Source organism: Drosophila erecta, unplaced genomic scaffold, assembly GCF_003286155.1.
Source record: "Drosophila erecta strain 14021-0224.00,06,07 unplaced genomic scaffold, DereRS2 tig00000092-arrow-pilon, whole genome shotgun sequence".
In the NCBI taxonomy this organism is placed as follows: domain Eukaryota; kingdom Metazoa; phylum Arthropoda; class Insecta; order Diptera; family Drosophilidae; genus Drosophila; species Drosophila erecta.
In genome coordinates, this window is record NW_020825207.1 from 12513302 (window position 1) to 12528845 (window position 15544).

The window sequence follows — 15544 nt, forward strand, 5'->3', positions numbered from 1 at the left end:
GTTGTATGTCAAATTTTCGAAAAAGCAAACAATTTAATTTTGTGCGCCTCCTCAAACAATGAGCGATTAACATCCAACATTTTGGAGGAATTTTAATCGACTTCAGTTACGGGCACAGGAATATGGGGCATCTAGGAGAGCGGGACGGAGGCGAGGAACCCAGGTAGGTGGGCAGGTAGGTAGGTGTATCATCTCGAAAACAACTGCGAAGCAACTACAACTCGGCTGGGCTGTCACTTAAGCGAACTGAACGCTTAAAAGCGAACGACATGATGGCAGAAAAAAACAATCTCATATTTAATGCATATCCAAAAAAGACTCTATCGCTATATGAAGAGATAGACCCGGCGATAACTCAATGTGTGAAGCTGCCGATGCGGTGGGCGGTGTCATCAATCAAAGCCCCAGTGGACGAAGACGGCCCAGATTCCCAGGCTGTCTTCGCTGCGGATTGGAGCACCAAATGAACTCATCTTCTGCGGCTCTTTTCATCGGTTGCATGCCAGGGGAGCATTAGCCCCTTGATTGGATTTCGGAGTAAGGATAAGATAATCGGAGAAATATGAAAGTTTTCCAATTCTCAGGATTATTCTTAGACAATGATCCATTTTTGCCAATTAGATGCCCTCTACTTAAAATTATAATTGCATTTTGTGCTAAAAACAATTTATGATTATGCCATAGTAAGGCCATTTTAATCAGACAGTTTTTTTTGTAATTTATTCCACTTAGTCGAGCACCTATTGACCATTTCTGGTTGGCCAGCCACTCTGGCATTCCCCTTTCAACAAGATTCTTGGCTGGGTCCGGCTTCGGATTCAGTTTTCAATTCAATTTCGGTGGCATCTCCGGCTACGGCTGCCACAATCCAATTAACCTTTTGACATTTGTCGACAGGCGCACTGCGCGACCAAGACTTCTTAGCCACTTGGCAATGGCTAATGACCACGCGTAAATCAAATAAACCTGGCCACAGTTGCCGGCTTATGCGGATGCAACCGATCTCGCAGTCCGCAGTGCACCGGCTGTAATTAAAACACTCAACGTGCCTCACCTGACAAGCTCAAACGATCCGCCGGCAGCTGCTGCACCGAAAGAAAATACGAGTACCTAGTGGTTTGATGATGACAGGTTGAAATGGATCCGTATGTGGTTATTTTTCCCAAGTATAGACCATTATTCTGGTGCTGAGTCAATTAAAAAGTGAATTCACGGATTAACGAACATTTTTGTTTTAAGTGCGAGCTTAATAAACTCATCGGATCGCCTGGCACCAATAGTCATTTGGACTGGGGATTGTGGATTCTGTATTCCTCGCCTTAGTTATGGCTGCCTTTTGACACCTGGTCGAGGAAGTTTTCGGAAGGGGATGCTACTGATGCTGCTGCAGTGGCTGCTGTTACCGATGTTGCAGCTCCTACGCCCACAGCAGCAATTTGGTCGACTCTTGCCACATCGTTTAGTTGCCACACGCTTCTAAAACGGCTGACGGAGCATAACAATGCATGTGGATGCGGTGGGGCAGGTGTTGTTCGAGGGAATCGAAGGGGGAGGTGCTGGTGGTGGTGCTGGTGGTGGCGGTGGGAGTGGGTGGGTGGCTGTGGGCTGCCCACACGCGCTGATGTTGCTGCTGGCGGCGAGAAAAACGTGAGCACATGCGTCGATGGCGTGGGCGCCATAAATCACCTCATGATTAATGTACTGACACTTGGCCGCAACCAGAAGAAGCCTCCGAGTTCGTAGTTGCGAATTTAATTGGAGCAGCAAATTGTAGCTAGAATTCGCCGCCAGTTGAGTGCAACAAAATTGCTGCTGTTGCTGCTGCTGCTGCTGTTGCTTCTTTTGTTCAGCAGCACATTTAAATAAAAACCACATTAAGTGGGAGAGCGACTTGGGGTTGGTCAAGCAGATGACCAGTGCGATATTAGGAAACTCTCTGCACAATTAATGGCTCGAGATCCATGGCATCCATCTGAAGATCCGCTGGGGAATGTTACTGCGGCCGAGAACTCCAGCTGTGCATACGAATGCGAATTACTGGATGATGAATTTGACTAAGATAATTATATGAACGCGCTCAACTTGGCCCAAAGTGAAAAGTGAATAATAAAGATCCGACCAACGCACTGTTTAAAGTTAAGATCTTAAGAATGCTTTACAGATACTCGGTGTTTTATGGTCTTTTTATGTGATTATGGCAAAGAGATCCTATACCGAAGAACTATATCAGATGTTTCGCGAGTTTTCCGCAGATAATTGAAAATGTTGCATTATTAGAATTTTGTGGAATGAATCTTGGCTAAACACATTTAAAATTCATTGCAATATCATCAGAATGCGTATTAATAAAAACAAATAATAGGATTAGGTCCAATTATATGCTAAAATTTCATAAATTATAATCATATAAGGTAATAGACCCTATTTGCAGCCTAATTCGGCCCAAAAATAATTGGTATCTATAAATAGCAGACTTCTAATATTACCACAGCAATTACCCCTGCTTTATTTTCGCATCACGTATACGCCCCGTGGCCGGCTACCATATTATTTTCGCCGCTTTGATTCGCTTATTTCGCTAGATTATTATGCATAATTACTTTGAGAGGTGATCGATCAATTCGACCCTTGCCAATTTGCATACTGACACCTTTTCCACTTCCCCCGCCGTTTACAAAACGATACAAACTTTTGGGATTATTTTTGGAAGCACTTGAATAATTTGGCCCTGCCAAAAAGGCGGCTTGTGAGAAAAAAACAATAAGTATATGGGGATATTCGCATTATTTTCAATGCCCTTTGGCGCCACTTTGATGTGGTCTATGTCCGATAATGATGGTGGCGTTGCTAACCCATTTAACGCTCCATTATTGTGGTATTGTATTGGCCATAAAGGCCAAAGACTCTCAGCAGCAAAGAAATTTGCCATCGAGACCATTGAGTTACTGGGCTCAAGTGCAATTAATCGTAAGTATTTACACCGCTCGAGGTATATCGGACTTTGTGTTGGGAGGGCATTCGTTTCCCTGGCGGAAAATGAGAGTTTGTGGGGCGATGACATATTGACAGGAATTAAGGAGCCACTAACTCACTGACTGACTTACCAGCGTGGCATCAATTACCCTTATCCATTGTTGTGATGTTTGCCTATTGCATAAACCGCAACAAACAAATGGGCCGACAAAAAATGTGTGTTAGGACTGAATGACAGGCGGCTCTCCAACGACCTTGTCCACGTTAAAAAACTGTATCAAGTAGCAGCAGGAAATTGGGTGACGACGCTCCATTCGTCGCTGCATTTCGTAGATAAAAGTGAATGTTTATGATACTTCACATGTCGAACTCTTGTGGCAACACAGCCACAGAAATTTCCAACAGCCAACAACAAAGAAGACACATGAGCGCGAGTGGATTTGGGATTGGAATTGAATTGGATTGGTTTTTGGCTTTGGTTTCGTCTTTTTTTTTTGCCTGGGTGTTCGGTTTGGGTTTTGGGGTGGGATGGGGTCTGGTTTCTGTTTGGGGCCGCGATTACGCAGCTTCGAAAATACCCGTACTCGAGTATTGAGAGCAAAATGCGAGTTAGAAAGTGAGTACAGGCCCTTTTCAGCGGCTCCCACCAGCAGCAGCCGTTCGAACTTATTTGAATACTTTAATTAAGTAGCTGCCACTTATGCAACACCAGTTTAGGCTCACCTAATTGAATCCACTGCTGTAATTGTTAACGTGTTATTGTTTCTGCAAAGGAAAACATTTCGTTTAAGTGGGCTTGCTTGGAGGCTACACGTTTATGACCATAACAAAAATACTTTTTGCTATGATATGTATTAGCCATGAATAGAATTTTCGCAAATCTCTTGAAGGGCATACAAATTTGCTGGAAGCAGATGCAGATGCCTTGCCGATTTCCCAATTGGTTCCTCTTGTTCAGGTGGTTTGGTTTTGCAGCATCATGGCCACAATTATGCGATGTGCCAATGGTGGGCCAGCCTGATCCGGCGGATGACTCCTGGTGCAGCACCAGGCAATTGGGCCGCCTAATCCGAGCCATTGTTGCCACCGTAGGTGCCAATTAAAATGCTATTTAGTGCCCAGTATTAGGAGGCCGACGATTCCGCTCTAATCTTATTTATGCTCATTGATTTCTTGTCAGCCTGTTATTGCCAAGCAAAAAGATCTGCACGGGCAGGTGGGGATTGGTATGAGGATTGGATATGAGGTTGGAGAGCTCAGCCAAGCCGAATGGGTTGTGAAAGAACCGACTAACCGGCAAATAAAAGATTTTTCGCAATAGTCCAAAAAACCATTACGAAAATTCTGCCAACTGCAAGTCGAAGACTCGAAAGATTTTTCATTTAGCAAAAATCATATGTCAAACACTCAACAAAAATAGACGCTGCCATGTGCCTGGTGGCATTCAACACATTCACCTGCCTCAAAACTGAGCCAAGATTGCTTCCTAAGCTTCCTTCTGGCTGTCGGCCGAGCTCAGACTCAAAACTCTGGCTCAGACTCGGCTTCATAATTAATCTGCTTTGGCGTCTCATTTTTGTGATTTTTTCCACGATTTTTCCTCGATTTTTGACTATTTTTGTTTTGCGTGTTGCAGCAATGTAAAGTGGAGAGTCCCCGACTTTTGATTACTAGTCGAAGATGAAGCCCGAAATTGCATTGGCGCTAACTTTAATAGATAGATAGATACATAGATAGATGGGTGCTTTCAAGTCAGTCTACACGTATGGTTTTGGTTTTTGTCTTTAATCTTCAGTATTTCTGGTGGCATGCCACTTGAGCAGAAGCGGCGACCCAGACAACAGCCGCCAGCAATTCGGTTCACATTTGGCATTCTTACAATATACTCGTACTCATTGTGTGTTTGCCTGTTTGTCTGGGTCGGTTGATGGGGGCTCAGAGGCCCAAGACCCATAGAACCATTTCGGCCGAGAACCCATTGTAATCTATCTCATTTGCGAGCACACTGACTGATTGACTGACTCAACGCCAAACACCGATCGCTATTTGTTTAACTGCCATTTTCACACAGAAGCCAACAAGTTTAGGGTTTCAACGTCAAGGCGACAAGGTCGAAAGAATGATTGAATGTCTCTTAGCGCTCTTCGAGTGCCTGCTGAAGACTGAAAAAAGGGGAGCATTTTGCAGTCTGACCTTCACATTTTGTATCTCGAATTGCCTTAGAAGTTCACAACTGCCTATAGCCAGAGGTGTTGGATAATGGGGGAAACACATAACACTCATCTGAGAGATTTAATTTATAACTATTACATTTCAAACTGACAATATATCATTGAAGTGTTATAGGAATTGCCATCACTCCCATTGGTGTTGATAGCATTGGCATTATTGAAAGCAATAATGGCATTATCCAGAAGGCAATTCCAAGCAATTCCATTGGACATAAACAAAATTTAAAACACAAGCACTATAAAAATATTTAACTTATACACTTGCATACAACTAATTTAAATGCCACAACTACAAATCCCCCCTTTTCAATGTTGTTACATTTCTGAGACGATTTCGTGTCTTCTCTCTTGGCTTAGTCGACCATTTTTAGTTTTCCAACTTTTCCAAGTACCCAGGCACACAGAGCTCCACCGAAAAATCTGCAATGTGCAATAAATAATGTGCCAGCCAATACGTGCATATCTAATTAGCCCAGCGAACTTCCCATTCTAAAAATTTGAAATCTGTAGCAGCGACAGCGGCGGTCTCAGCAATAAAGAAGCGATTTGAAGGCCCATAAAAAGCGAGCCACCATGAAGATGGTGGGCCACAGCAACCTGCAACTGCAGCAGTTTGCTGCGGTGCCGCATCACGTTGTTGCGACTGGCAGAGCCATCAAATTGTAACAATTTTTCACCTGTCGTCTGGGGCTGTGCATGATTATTATTACATCAGTAGAAAATCATAAATTCCGAAATTCGTGAGCCGAGCTGCAGCAGATGCGTTGCAAAACATCCCGTTTGCGGTTCATCCTCGTCACCCACTCTCAAAAGCACAGATACATACATTGTAGGTAGGTATGGTACGGAATCAAGGAAGCGAATTCGCGGCTGCTGCAGCAGTGCGTTTGATTTATGCCCCAAAATGTGGCATCATTTTGTCAGAGTTTATTGAATTCGATGGCGAATCAATTGCACAGATAAGCTCTATAACCACCAATAGGAAATGCCAAAGGAACCTATGGCCATTTAATTTTAATTATGACCATCGCTTGTCCGTTATAAGTGCAATTGTTAAGCCCAGTTTTGGTTGCTCAAGAGACTCGTATCTAGTATCTTTTGGCTGACTGCGCTTCGTTTTCATTTCAGCCTGAATCCCTCAAGGTGGTCAGCTCTTATCGCTGATTTTCTGCACCTTTTGCAACTTGCTAACCCCATAATGTCCGAAAATTAGGACCACAACTAATCGCGGCCTAGAGAATCCATCGGATATCTTTCAACTTTTGGGGCCAAGCAATTAATTTTCGGCAAGACAATTGCTTCAATGATGAGGGTGATCTCCAAAGGCGCTCTATTCGACTCCAAATTGATTCGCAATTGCTTTTCGCTCTACAAAAAGCCATATATCGTTATAAGGGAAGGGTATATATCTATATATATATTTTATAATTTCACACAAACTGAATGCAATGTAAATACAAAAAGTTTATTTTATTACTGATTTCACCTTCTACCACCTGTGTAAGCCGCTCTTTGTATTACCCAAAACAAACCTCGCGGCGTTCGCTCGGTTTTTGAGCGGCAAAGCACTTATTGTGGGGCAACTTATTAATAATTGTTTGGGGGTAGATTGTTCAGCATTCTGAAAGCGACATGCAAAAGAAGAAAGGATGTGCCTTGACATTTGCTACGAGCAGCTGAAGATCGACAACCGAGAAGCGTTCGGATAATGGTGATAATGATCGATCGACTCCCCCACACAAAGACGGATCTCCGCTTTCGGCGAATTGCATTCGTGGTAATGACAGCCTCGTCATTCACATGCCAATTGAGAGTCTCTGCTGTGGCCAGCAGTTCCAGTTCCAATGCAAATGACAGGAATTATGCGCCGAGTTGGAGGCTCCCACAATTTCCCAGCAGCCAGAGATAATAGCCCATAACCAGACGTGTTCTGCGCCGGCAAAAGTCCGAGTTCAGGTGGGCCAGCTGGGGATCTGTGGGGGATCTGACCCGACCTGGACTACCGACCCACTGAACCATCGTCAGCTTGCACAATCATTAGCACCGCACTGGCTGAAACTGAAAGTGTTACCATTACTACCATACCATTACTATGGTCTTTGTCTTCTTGGTCAGCTTGTAGCTTGAAAAATTCCACAACTCAAGATGCTCTTTGGTAAGGTTTTCGGTGTCTTGTAGGGGCTTGTTATTGTTTTCGCTGTTGGTTTTTAATTGTTAAATGGCCAAAAGCCACAGTGGAGCAAACATACTAATTATTCGTCTATACTGCATACAGACCACTATATGACTCCCAATCCTGTTGCTTACGATGTCTGACACCACTGTGCTACCCAAACTTAGGGTTCAATTGAGATGAATTACAAGCGAAATCAAATTTGCCGGCTCGTTCCAGCGTGTCAGAGTTTCAAAGTCAATGCTGCGAGCTAAGGATGAGGCCGCCGAGGTTCAGTGTCACGGATAGATATAGATACAGATACTCAGATGTAGATGGTAGAGATATAGTTGGCCCAACCTTTCGTCGCGGATCTCACAGAGTTCGCTGGGAAGGCGGAAGTTGGATCAAAGTGCTTATCGATATGGCAACGTGCGAGAATAGTAAGCATGTTTGCTTATTGTCTATTAAAAGGTGTGCTGATTCAGTTTTGGATTCCGAGAGCACATGCTCATCATCGAGGTGCTGATGTGGATGTGGGTAGGCCCACAGAAAGTGCCAATCAAATGGCCCCCACCCCCGACGAGCACGAACAGAAACAGGTTGACCCCCACGCAAGAGGATGTAGTTGGAGCTCAAGTTCTTACAAGTGGCGTCGAGTTGATCCACACGTAGCTCCACACTTGGCCAGCGGATTAGCCGCGAACTCCGGCACATTATCGCTGTGCAATCTGCGGCATTCCATGGCCAGAGACAATGGACCATTCATCCGATGACCTGTGGGGCAAACCACAAACGTGGCACGCATTCATCGAGGGTTCTTCAATTGATTTCGGCCATCTAATGTGGCTCAAGCCAATTCCGCAATTGTGTAACAGTGACTGAAGTGCGCTGCACACCAATCCCGAACAAAAGGCAAATTTTTCGGTAGCTGCAACACCATCATCATTATTGCTGCCTTGACTGGCAGTGGGAACCATCTTTATGACCGTTGAGGCCGTAAATAAATCACAGGACCCAAGCTCCCATCGCCCACAAAATGCAATGTTTAGTCACAAGCTTTTATTTGCTTTGGTTACGTGTGCGTACACATGAAAACATATAAGTGATATGGAAAAACCAACAGAAATCCATGACGTTAATTTGCAAGTTATTAAAGGGTCAGGTAGACTACATTTATTAAAGACTTCACTGTTTTCCTGATTTCATGGGCTCATAATGTTTAAAAGTATTTATGTTTAAATTCTTTCATAATATTATATTTAATTTACACTTGCCAGTTAGGTGAAGAATGGAAAATTACGAATTTTTTTCGGACACTGATTTATTTCTGAGTGTAAGCCGACATCAATCATCACTCCCCTGGCTGCGCCTGATTTAGCCGCATATGAATGCCCGTGCCACTGCTCGCAGACCAGCTTCTTCTGCCCCACCGTTCTGTTTCAAGTTTAATTGCTTCGCATACGTTTTAATTATGCCGAGTACTGAGATCTAAGAGCCGAGAGCTGCGAGTTGGGCTCCACTGAATGGAGCTGCACTAGCAGCAACTAATTTGGCAATTTGGCCAACTGCAGAAGGGGGCTGTGTGAGCGTAATTACTTTATGGAGTATGGAGTGCACTGTGAATGCGTCTTTTATGACAGCCATTGAGGTGCAGAGCGATCGAGATCGAGTCCATCGCTCAAATGCCACAGGTGAGTGGAGCCGTGGAGGATGAGCGCCTCAGATTCCCAGGTGCGACCTTCGCGTGCCTTCGTCTCTTGACGGAATGTTATCAATAACTGCCGGTATGGCTTTGGAAGTTCTTAATTAACACGTTAGACAAACATTTTATGGCCTTTTTAAGTTATTTGTTTCCTCAATCGGTAATGCAAAATATTCCTTTTGGTGTCAGCTGCACATTAAAATCGTTCGTAATAAATAAGTTCTGCTTAGAACCTGTTGATGAAAACCGTAGTTTCCTTATAGTCGTCCCTATCATAATTCATCCACACCCCGCTTACTCACATCCATTTCAGTTCACTTTAGCTCGAAATGTCAAAGTTTGGCAATTTTGTGTGTGAGTCAATCGACTTTTACTCCGGATTCTGGCAAAAGGCAGCGACCTTCGCATCGTGCCAAAAATGCAGTCGGTGTGCGAAGAACTCGGAGCTACAGAGATCACAAATCCAAAATTGCTCTCAAAATATCATCATCTTGAGTGGCTCGGCATATTCAAAGTGAGGCGCAATTTACAATAAAAGAAGCATTAATTGATTCTGTCCGTCTTGGGGGCATTGCATCAGAAATTATCGTAGCTTAATTTAAATTACACGTTGGCGGCGCTTCACTCGTCCGCATTCTAGGTTACAAAGCAAACATAGATTCGAATCTGCAGATACAGATACGGATACGTATGTATTTCAAGGTCCGCCCCCCTCGAAGCTCTAGAGCAGCCATCAGAAATTACAAATCGTCAGTGTTTTCGACTTGGCGCATCATCACCTGGCTGGGTGCCATTAGCTTCCCTCGCCCTCTCCATCGCCATGTACAACTCCAAGTCCAACTTCGTCTAGATGGCCTCTCTGTCTGGCACGTTCAATGTAAATTAGCCGATGCAGGAAATTAAATGATTTTTTAATGTGCTGGAAAAATGATTACAAAAAAACAAGCAGAAGACACTGAAAACCGAAAACAGATTTCAAGTCGCTCATGGAGTGCTATTGAATATGAATTTCAGTTTTGGCTTCCGAGACAAGGAATGCGGCAAAACGAAGTTTTGTTTAATTGTTTGGTTTACAATTCAAGATTCATATTAGCCATTATGAAGTCAAGTCTTCCCTACTCTGCTATAATTTCTGTTTGTTTATTTGAGTTTTTCGCATTCGCATATTTGCAAACATAACTCCAAATGATCTTGGTCATTACAAGGCTTTGCAGTAAACTCTCCAATTTATTTTTATTGTGGTCTGTGGCAAGGTCGAGTATTACTTGCTGAAAATCACTTTGCGGAATACGCAGCGAGGAGCAATTCGATCCCACCCCATCCCTTCAATCCCTCATTAATTTCTAGCTCATTTGGGGCGTGGCTTGGCATGGCCTTTGAATTTACAACTCATAAACTTGGCATTATCGAATGTGAAAGTCAGCTCGTGCCAAATCGCATAATGAGCAGGGTCCGTTATAACAAAATGCTAGAAACTCAAATTTGCTACGCATTCAACCAATGAGCCAAAAGACAATTGACCAAAGTAATATTTGCTGATCGTGATGGATGCTACGCCCACTGTTTAAATGAACATTGAATATGGCAATAAAAATATTGAGTTACTTTTCCCTGTTGTCAAGTATTGTGTTCAAGCATTTTTAAAGAGTTCAAGTTTCCTTTGTGTTATGCAATCGACTTTTTAATGGGATAAATAAATATCCAAAACTGTTGAGCAAACACATTTAAATTCGTTTGCAGGAAATGAAATAATAGGAAAAAAATATGTTATTTATTTTAAAACGTATGTCTCTCTAAAAATTTATTGTTAAAGAAGCTACATTATAATAAATGTACAAACTACTAAACGTAGCTTCAAATATACCTCATTTAACTGAGGCATATTTCCCCGAATGTTCCCATTCTAGAGATCGTTAAGTAATTTTGCTTCGCATAGCACCTATAAGTCGTTACTAATCTTCTGTTTAACGACAATCAACATTTTCGACACTAGAGCGTATCTTTCCCAGCAGGAAGATAACGTATCTGAAAACGCTTTTTCCCTCGCTGTGCTCACATCTCAATTGCAGCTTATCCGACTTGAATCCATGTCAACGCCAATCCAAACGGACACATTTGTGAAGTCTGGGGCATAATCCAGCTCATTAGTTGTGCCGAAAAACGAAACCGAACCAAACCCAGCGAAAACTCCCACGCACTAAGGGAAAACAATTTGCAGCAGCATTGCCTGCAGCAAGTTCGTTGCCTGAGTTTTTTGTTTCTGCTTCGCCTTTCGAGGCGGCCGCCGCTGAAGCTGCCGCGCGACTGAAGCCTGCGATCCGCGATGAAGATGCGTGGAGCAGCTGCCTCCGCTCACTTGGCTTTTGGACGCTACCGTCGACGTCGCTGCCCGCTGCCCGCTGCCTGCTGCATGACTAATTCCATTACAAATAAGTGTTTCTGCTATTACACGAGCGGCAACAAATGTTTATGGCCTGCAGCCGCAGGAGCGCGGTACTCCCTCGTCTCATTTGTTTGGATGTTTGGTACTCATCTTCGCTCATTTGGCGAACCCGACCGCAGATACGAAGCCAGCTCGTCAAAATGTTTGGCGCTTTAATTTTCAAAGTAACTAGTTTACTATAACAAATCCACCTCTAGCGATTTCCCTCTTTTCTCAGCACCACCGAGAGCAGCACATTTTGCTCTTCCTCAGCTCCGTGTGCTTTGCAACATTTTGTAATGTTTTCAAGTGCTCGTTCGGCTGTGGCACTCATTTTTTTTCGTCTAACCGAATATTGAAAAAACGAACTAAACTGAACCAAAAGAAACACATTTTGGCGCGCAATTTTTTGAAGTCGACGTCGACGCAGCAGCGTCGCATGCTGCTCATTTCAAATATAAATACTGGCCTACGAAATTGTTTCAGTATCACAATCAAGTCAACCATCTTCGCAAGAAGAACACAGCCAACAGAGCAAAGTTAACAAAAACCGTTTTCGTGTGTGCCAAAATCCCAAACAAAAGACAACACAAAATGAAGGTATATAGCCGAATAGAACTCTCGAGTCAAGTGCCAAGTGGTGTGCTGTGTGAAAAAAGTCCTCACAAAAGGATATGGGCAGCCATAAATAAGATGCCAAAGTCAAAAAATATAGGTTTAAATACAATGCCTCATGTGGTATTCGAGAAAGGATAGGACTAAAGGATATGAAACTTTAATAACTTTTAAGTGTGAGACAAAGGAGTTCTTTCAGCAGTTCTTTCAATATAGGTCCTTTATCAGACACTGTTCAATCTTTTCATTACATTTTCAAAGGATATTCAAGATTGCAAATAACGTGGCGTTAGAAATTCTTAGAATGATACATTGCAAAGGTGCTAAAACATGTTCGAATTTTGTATTCATATTTTTAGCCAATCAATAGCCCTCATTTAAAATCGTTTTTGGCAATAGATCGATCAATCAATAAAACAACTCATCAAACTAATGAAGCGTTCATTGTCTCACATAGCACTTAATCAGCTAATCGGAAGGAGAAGACATGAAATATTAATATTTGAGCCATATTAAAAATCAAGTTCAGAAGGGTGATTAATCAAACGGAGATCCGCATAATAAATTTCATACGCTGCCATCATCGCGGTTAAGATAACCATCAATTTGTTGGGGATAGCTACTGTTTTTATATTTTTTTCTGTGGGTTGCGGAATCAGAACACCGATAGCATCCGCCTGGGAAACAATTGTAGCCAGCGTTCCCAGTACATTTCTAGGGTGTGGGTAACAAACAGAAGCAACAACAGCTGCCGCTGCTTGGGGTCATTTTGCAATGAATAAATTAGAGAAACTTTAAGTGGCGGAAGAAGAACTACTGGACATGCCCAAGTAAGGCAGTCTGGAGATGACCAGGCGGCGATAAAAAAACAGACAAAAGCGCAGCCAAAAAGCATAGCATTTTAACGCCAATGAAGCATGAAAGTCATTGACGGCCCTGTGCCTAAACACTCGGCCAAAAGATGTTTTGCACAAGATTCGGAAATAAGTTGTGTAAGCCTGAGCCGAAGAGGTTCTCCCACAGGTTGCCTCCGCCACACGGCGTATACTTAGCATTCAGACGCATTGCGCAAGCACGAGATCAGCCCTTCACTTGCTGCCCAGCCAAATCCAATCCCATCCAATCCGATGGGAGCTTCACCTGGGACCCAATTACCACAGATTTGCATATGCCCCAGCTAAATGCTGTAAAGATGGGAAAGACAAAGCCGATTCTGGGCCTGCTCGCAGGCCATCAAATCCAAACAAAAGATTGTCAAGCGGGTCACAGCCTGAGCAGTTATTGTTATTGTTGAGAGCTAGGCAAACAGTGGCCATTTATTCGCGGAGTACACCACGGTTTTACATGAGGAATTTCACATTTGGGATCAGTTGTGGGTTGGGGTATCGATCTCTCCTATTGGCGCCATCATTATATCTTTTTGGATCTCAGCCGTAGTTCGGTAGGCATTCTGGTGGATCTTAAAACCATAAAGCCTTTAAATACATTGTCATATTAGTTAGAATTTTAACGTAGGGACACAGGCCGATCTCACCTGGGCACAAACTTCTGCTTTGTCCGCTTTGGCCTTGCGTCCGGATACACCATGAACAGCATATGAGGGAATCCACTGCCAAAGAAGGCTCCATCCAGATTCGAGTGTCTAGCCGCCTTTGGAAAGTAAACATCATTGCACTTCGGGCAGTAGATGCGGACCATTTCCTCGCCGGGATTATCGCTCAGCCCAATGGGTAGCACCGGCTGACTCTGGCAGAAAGCGCGTGGACACGTCCCAAATTCTCCCTTGTTGTACTTCTCTAGCATCAGCTCGATGCCCTGATTGGTTAGGATGAAGCGAGCGTGGATTAAACCATACAGTTTCTCTGCACTGGCCTCCAGTTCCGGCTCAGCAGGGGCGTCCGAGGCTGAACCCGAATTCATATCCATGATCACCTCCAAGGCACATCTGTAGTTCTTCACGTTCGAATCGAGAAAGTTCAGATTAAACTTGTCATGAATGTAGTCCTCATCCACCTCGCAAAAGAACTCGTTGCCCCGCTGCTTGCAAAACCAACGAATCCAGGAAGTCTCATCCGAATCGGTCATAGCTGCTTCACTTTCGCTTCAATTTAATCAGTAAAAGTCACACCAGCTTAACAATACAACGTATTTAATTTCGAATGACAGCTGTCCGAATCGAAGTGTTTTGTCAAGGCTTGCTTTGCTCAAAAATCTCCTAAAAATCACATGCGTTTCCATTCCCCAGGCCTTTACGTCGATTGCGCTGCTCGTGTGCCTGGCTGCCTGGACCCATGCGGAGCCACCAGTTCCCCAGAACCAGTACCTGCCCCCCAACCAGTCGCCCCAGGCGCCGTCCAACAACTACCTGCCGCCCACGCAGGGCTTCCAGTCGCCGTCGAACAACTACTTGCCTCCCCAGCGGACCGGCGGCAATGGAGGAGCGCCCAGCAACAGCTACGGCGCCCCCATCGCTCCTCCCCAGGGTCAATATGGTGCTCCTGCGCTGACTGGTGCCATCTTCAAGGGCGGCAATGGAAACGGCGGCTATGGCGGCGGTAATGGCAACGGCAACGGCAACGGATACGGACAGCGGGATGAGGAGCAGTACGGACCGGCCAAGTACGAGTTCAAGTACGACGTGCAGGACTACGAGTCGGGCAATGACTTCGGACACATGGAGTCCCGCGATGGCGATCTTGCCGTGGGCCGCTACTACGTCCTGCTGCCCGATGGTCGCAAACAGATTGTCGAGTACGAGGCCGACCAGAATGGATACCGTCCAACCATCCGGTACGAGCAGGTCGGAAACGGCAACGGAAACGGAAACGGCAACGGTCGCAACGGTGGCGGTTACGATAGCAACGCGCAGCAGGGCAAGTTCAATGGCTATTAAGATGGGGGAGTGAGGATACCCGATCAAGGTCGACCCCGCAACTATACTCGTCTACTTCATGGGATCGCTGGCCGAGTATTAAACGCACATCCAGCCAGAGGGCCAGCGATCGCAGTCAGTCTATCCCTATCCATATACCTATCTCTGTGTATCCCATTAGTGGGACGTCCGCCATTTTGCCATAGACAGGCGCGTTCCTTTCCGTTTCCGTTTCACAGCCGTTCGTTCCCCTGTTTCCTGTCTCTACGCCTGGAACTCCTTGCCGTTTTGTTTTGTTTAAGCGCCTTCATTTTGTGTAAGTCTACGCACACACACACCACTCACACACACCATGACCATTACGCATTCATACATACATGCATAAGGATTGTATTTAGTTTTTAAACGAAAATGGAAATTCGAAAGTGAAACGAACTTATGAGATTTTTGTGTATATTTAATAATTATTAAATGAATAAAGAAGCATTTTTGTATAAAACAAAGTCAAAAAGGAAAACCGAGCTGTCTTTTTATTTTGATGAAAAAATATTTTATAATTTTTCAGAGTGTAGTA

General features: G+C 44.2%; 2 protein-coding genes across 3 annotated transcripts; one reads left to right on the forward strand and one right to left on the reverse strand.

Annotated features, from left to right (window-relative positions):
* Positions 1-11968: 11968 nt before the first annotated feature.
* On the forward strand, positions 11969-15487 carry LOC6547593 (pro-resilin). The gene is made up of 2 exons (XM_001974856.3): positions 11969-12083; positions 14344-15487. The coding sequence occupies exons 1-2, from the start codon at positions 12078-12080 to the stop codon at positions 14989-14991; spliced, it is 654 nt and encodes a 217-aa protein (XP_001974892.1). The 5' UTR covers positions 11969-12077; the 3' UTR covers positions 14992-15487.
* On the reverse strand, positions 13402-14302 carry LOC6547594 (casein kinase II subunit beta'). 2 transcript variants are annotated; one of them, XM_001974857.3, is made up of 2 exons: positions 13633-14302; positions 13402-13573 (listed from the first exon to the last, which is right to left on the reverse strand). In XM_001974857.3, exons 1-2 carry the CDS (start codon positions 14181-14183, stop codon positions 13465-13467), a joined length of 660 nt encoding a protein of 219 aa, XP_001974893.1. In that variant the 5' UTR covers positions 14184-14302; the 3' UTR covers positions 13402-13464. The 2 variants fall into 2 exon arrangements, with proteins under 2 accessions (XP_001974893.1, XP_026836754.1); XM_026980953.1 differs by having other exon boundaries at positions 13474-13557.
* Positions 15488-15544: the final 57 nt, after the last annotated feature.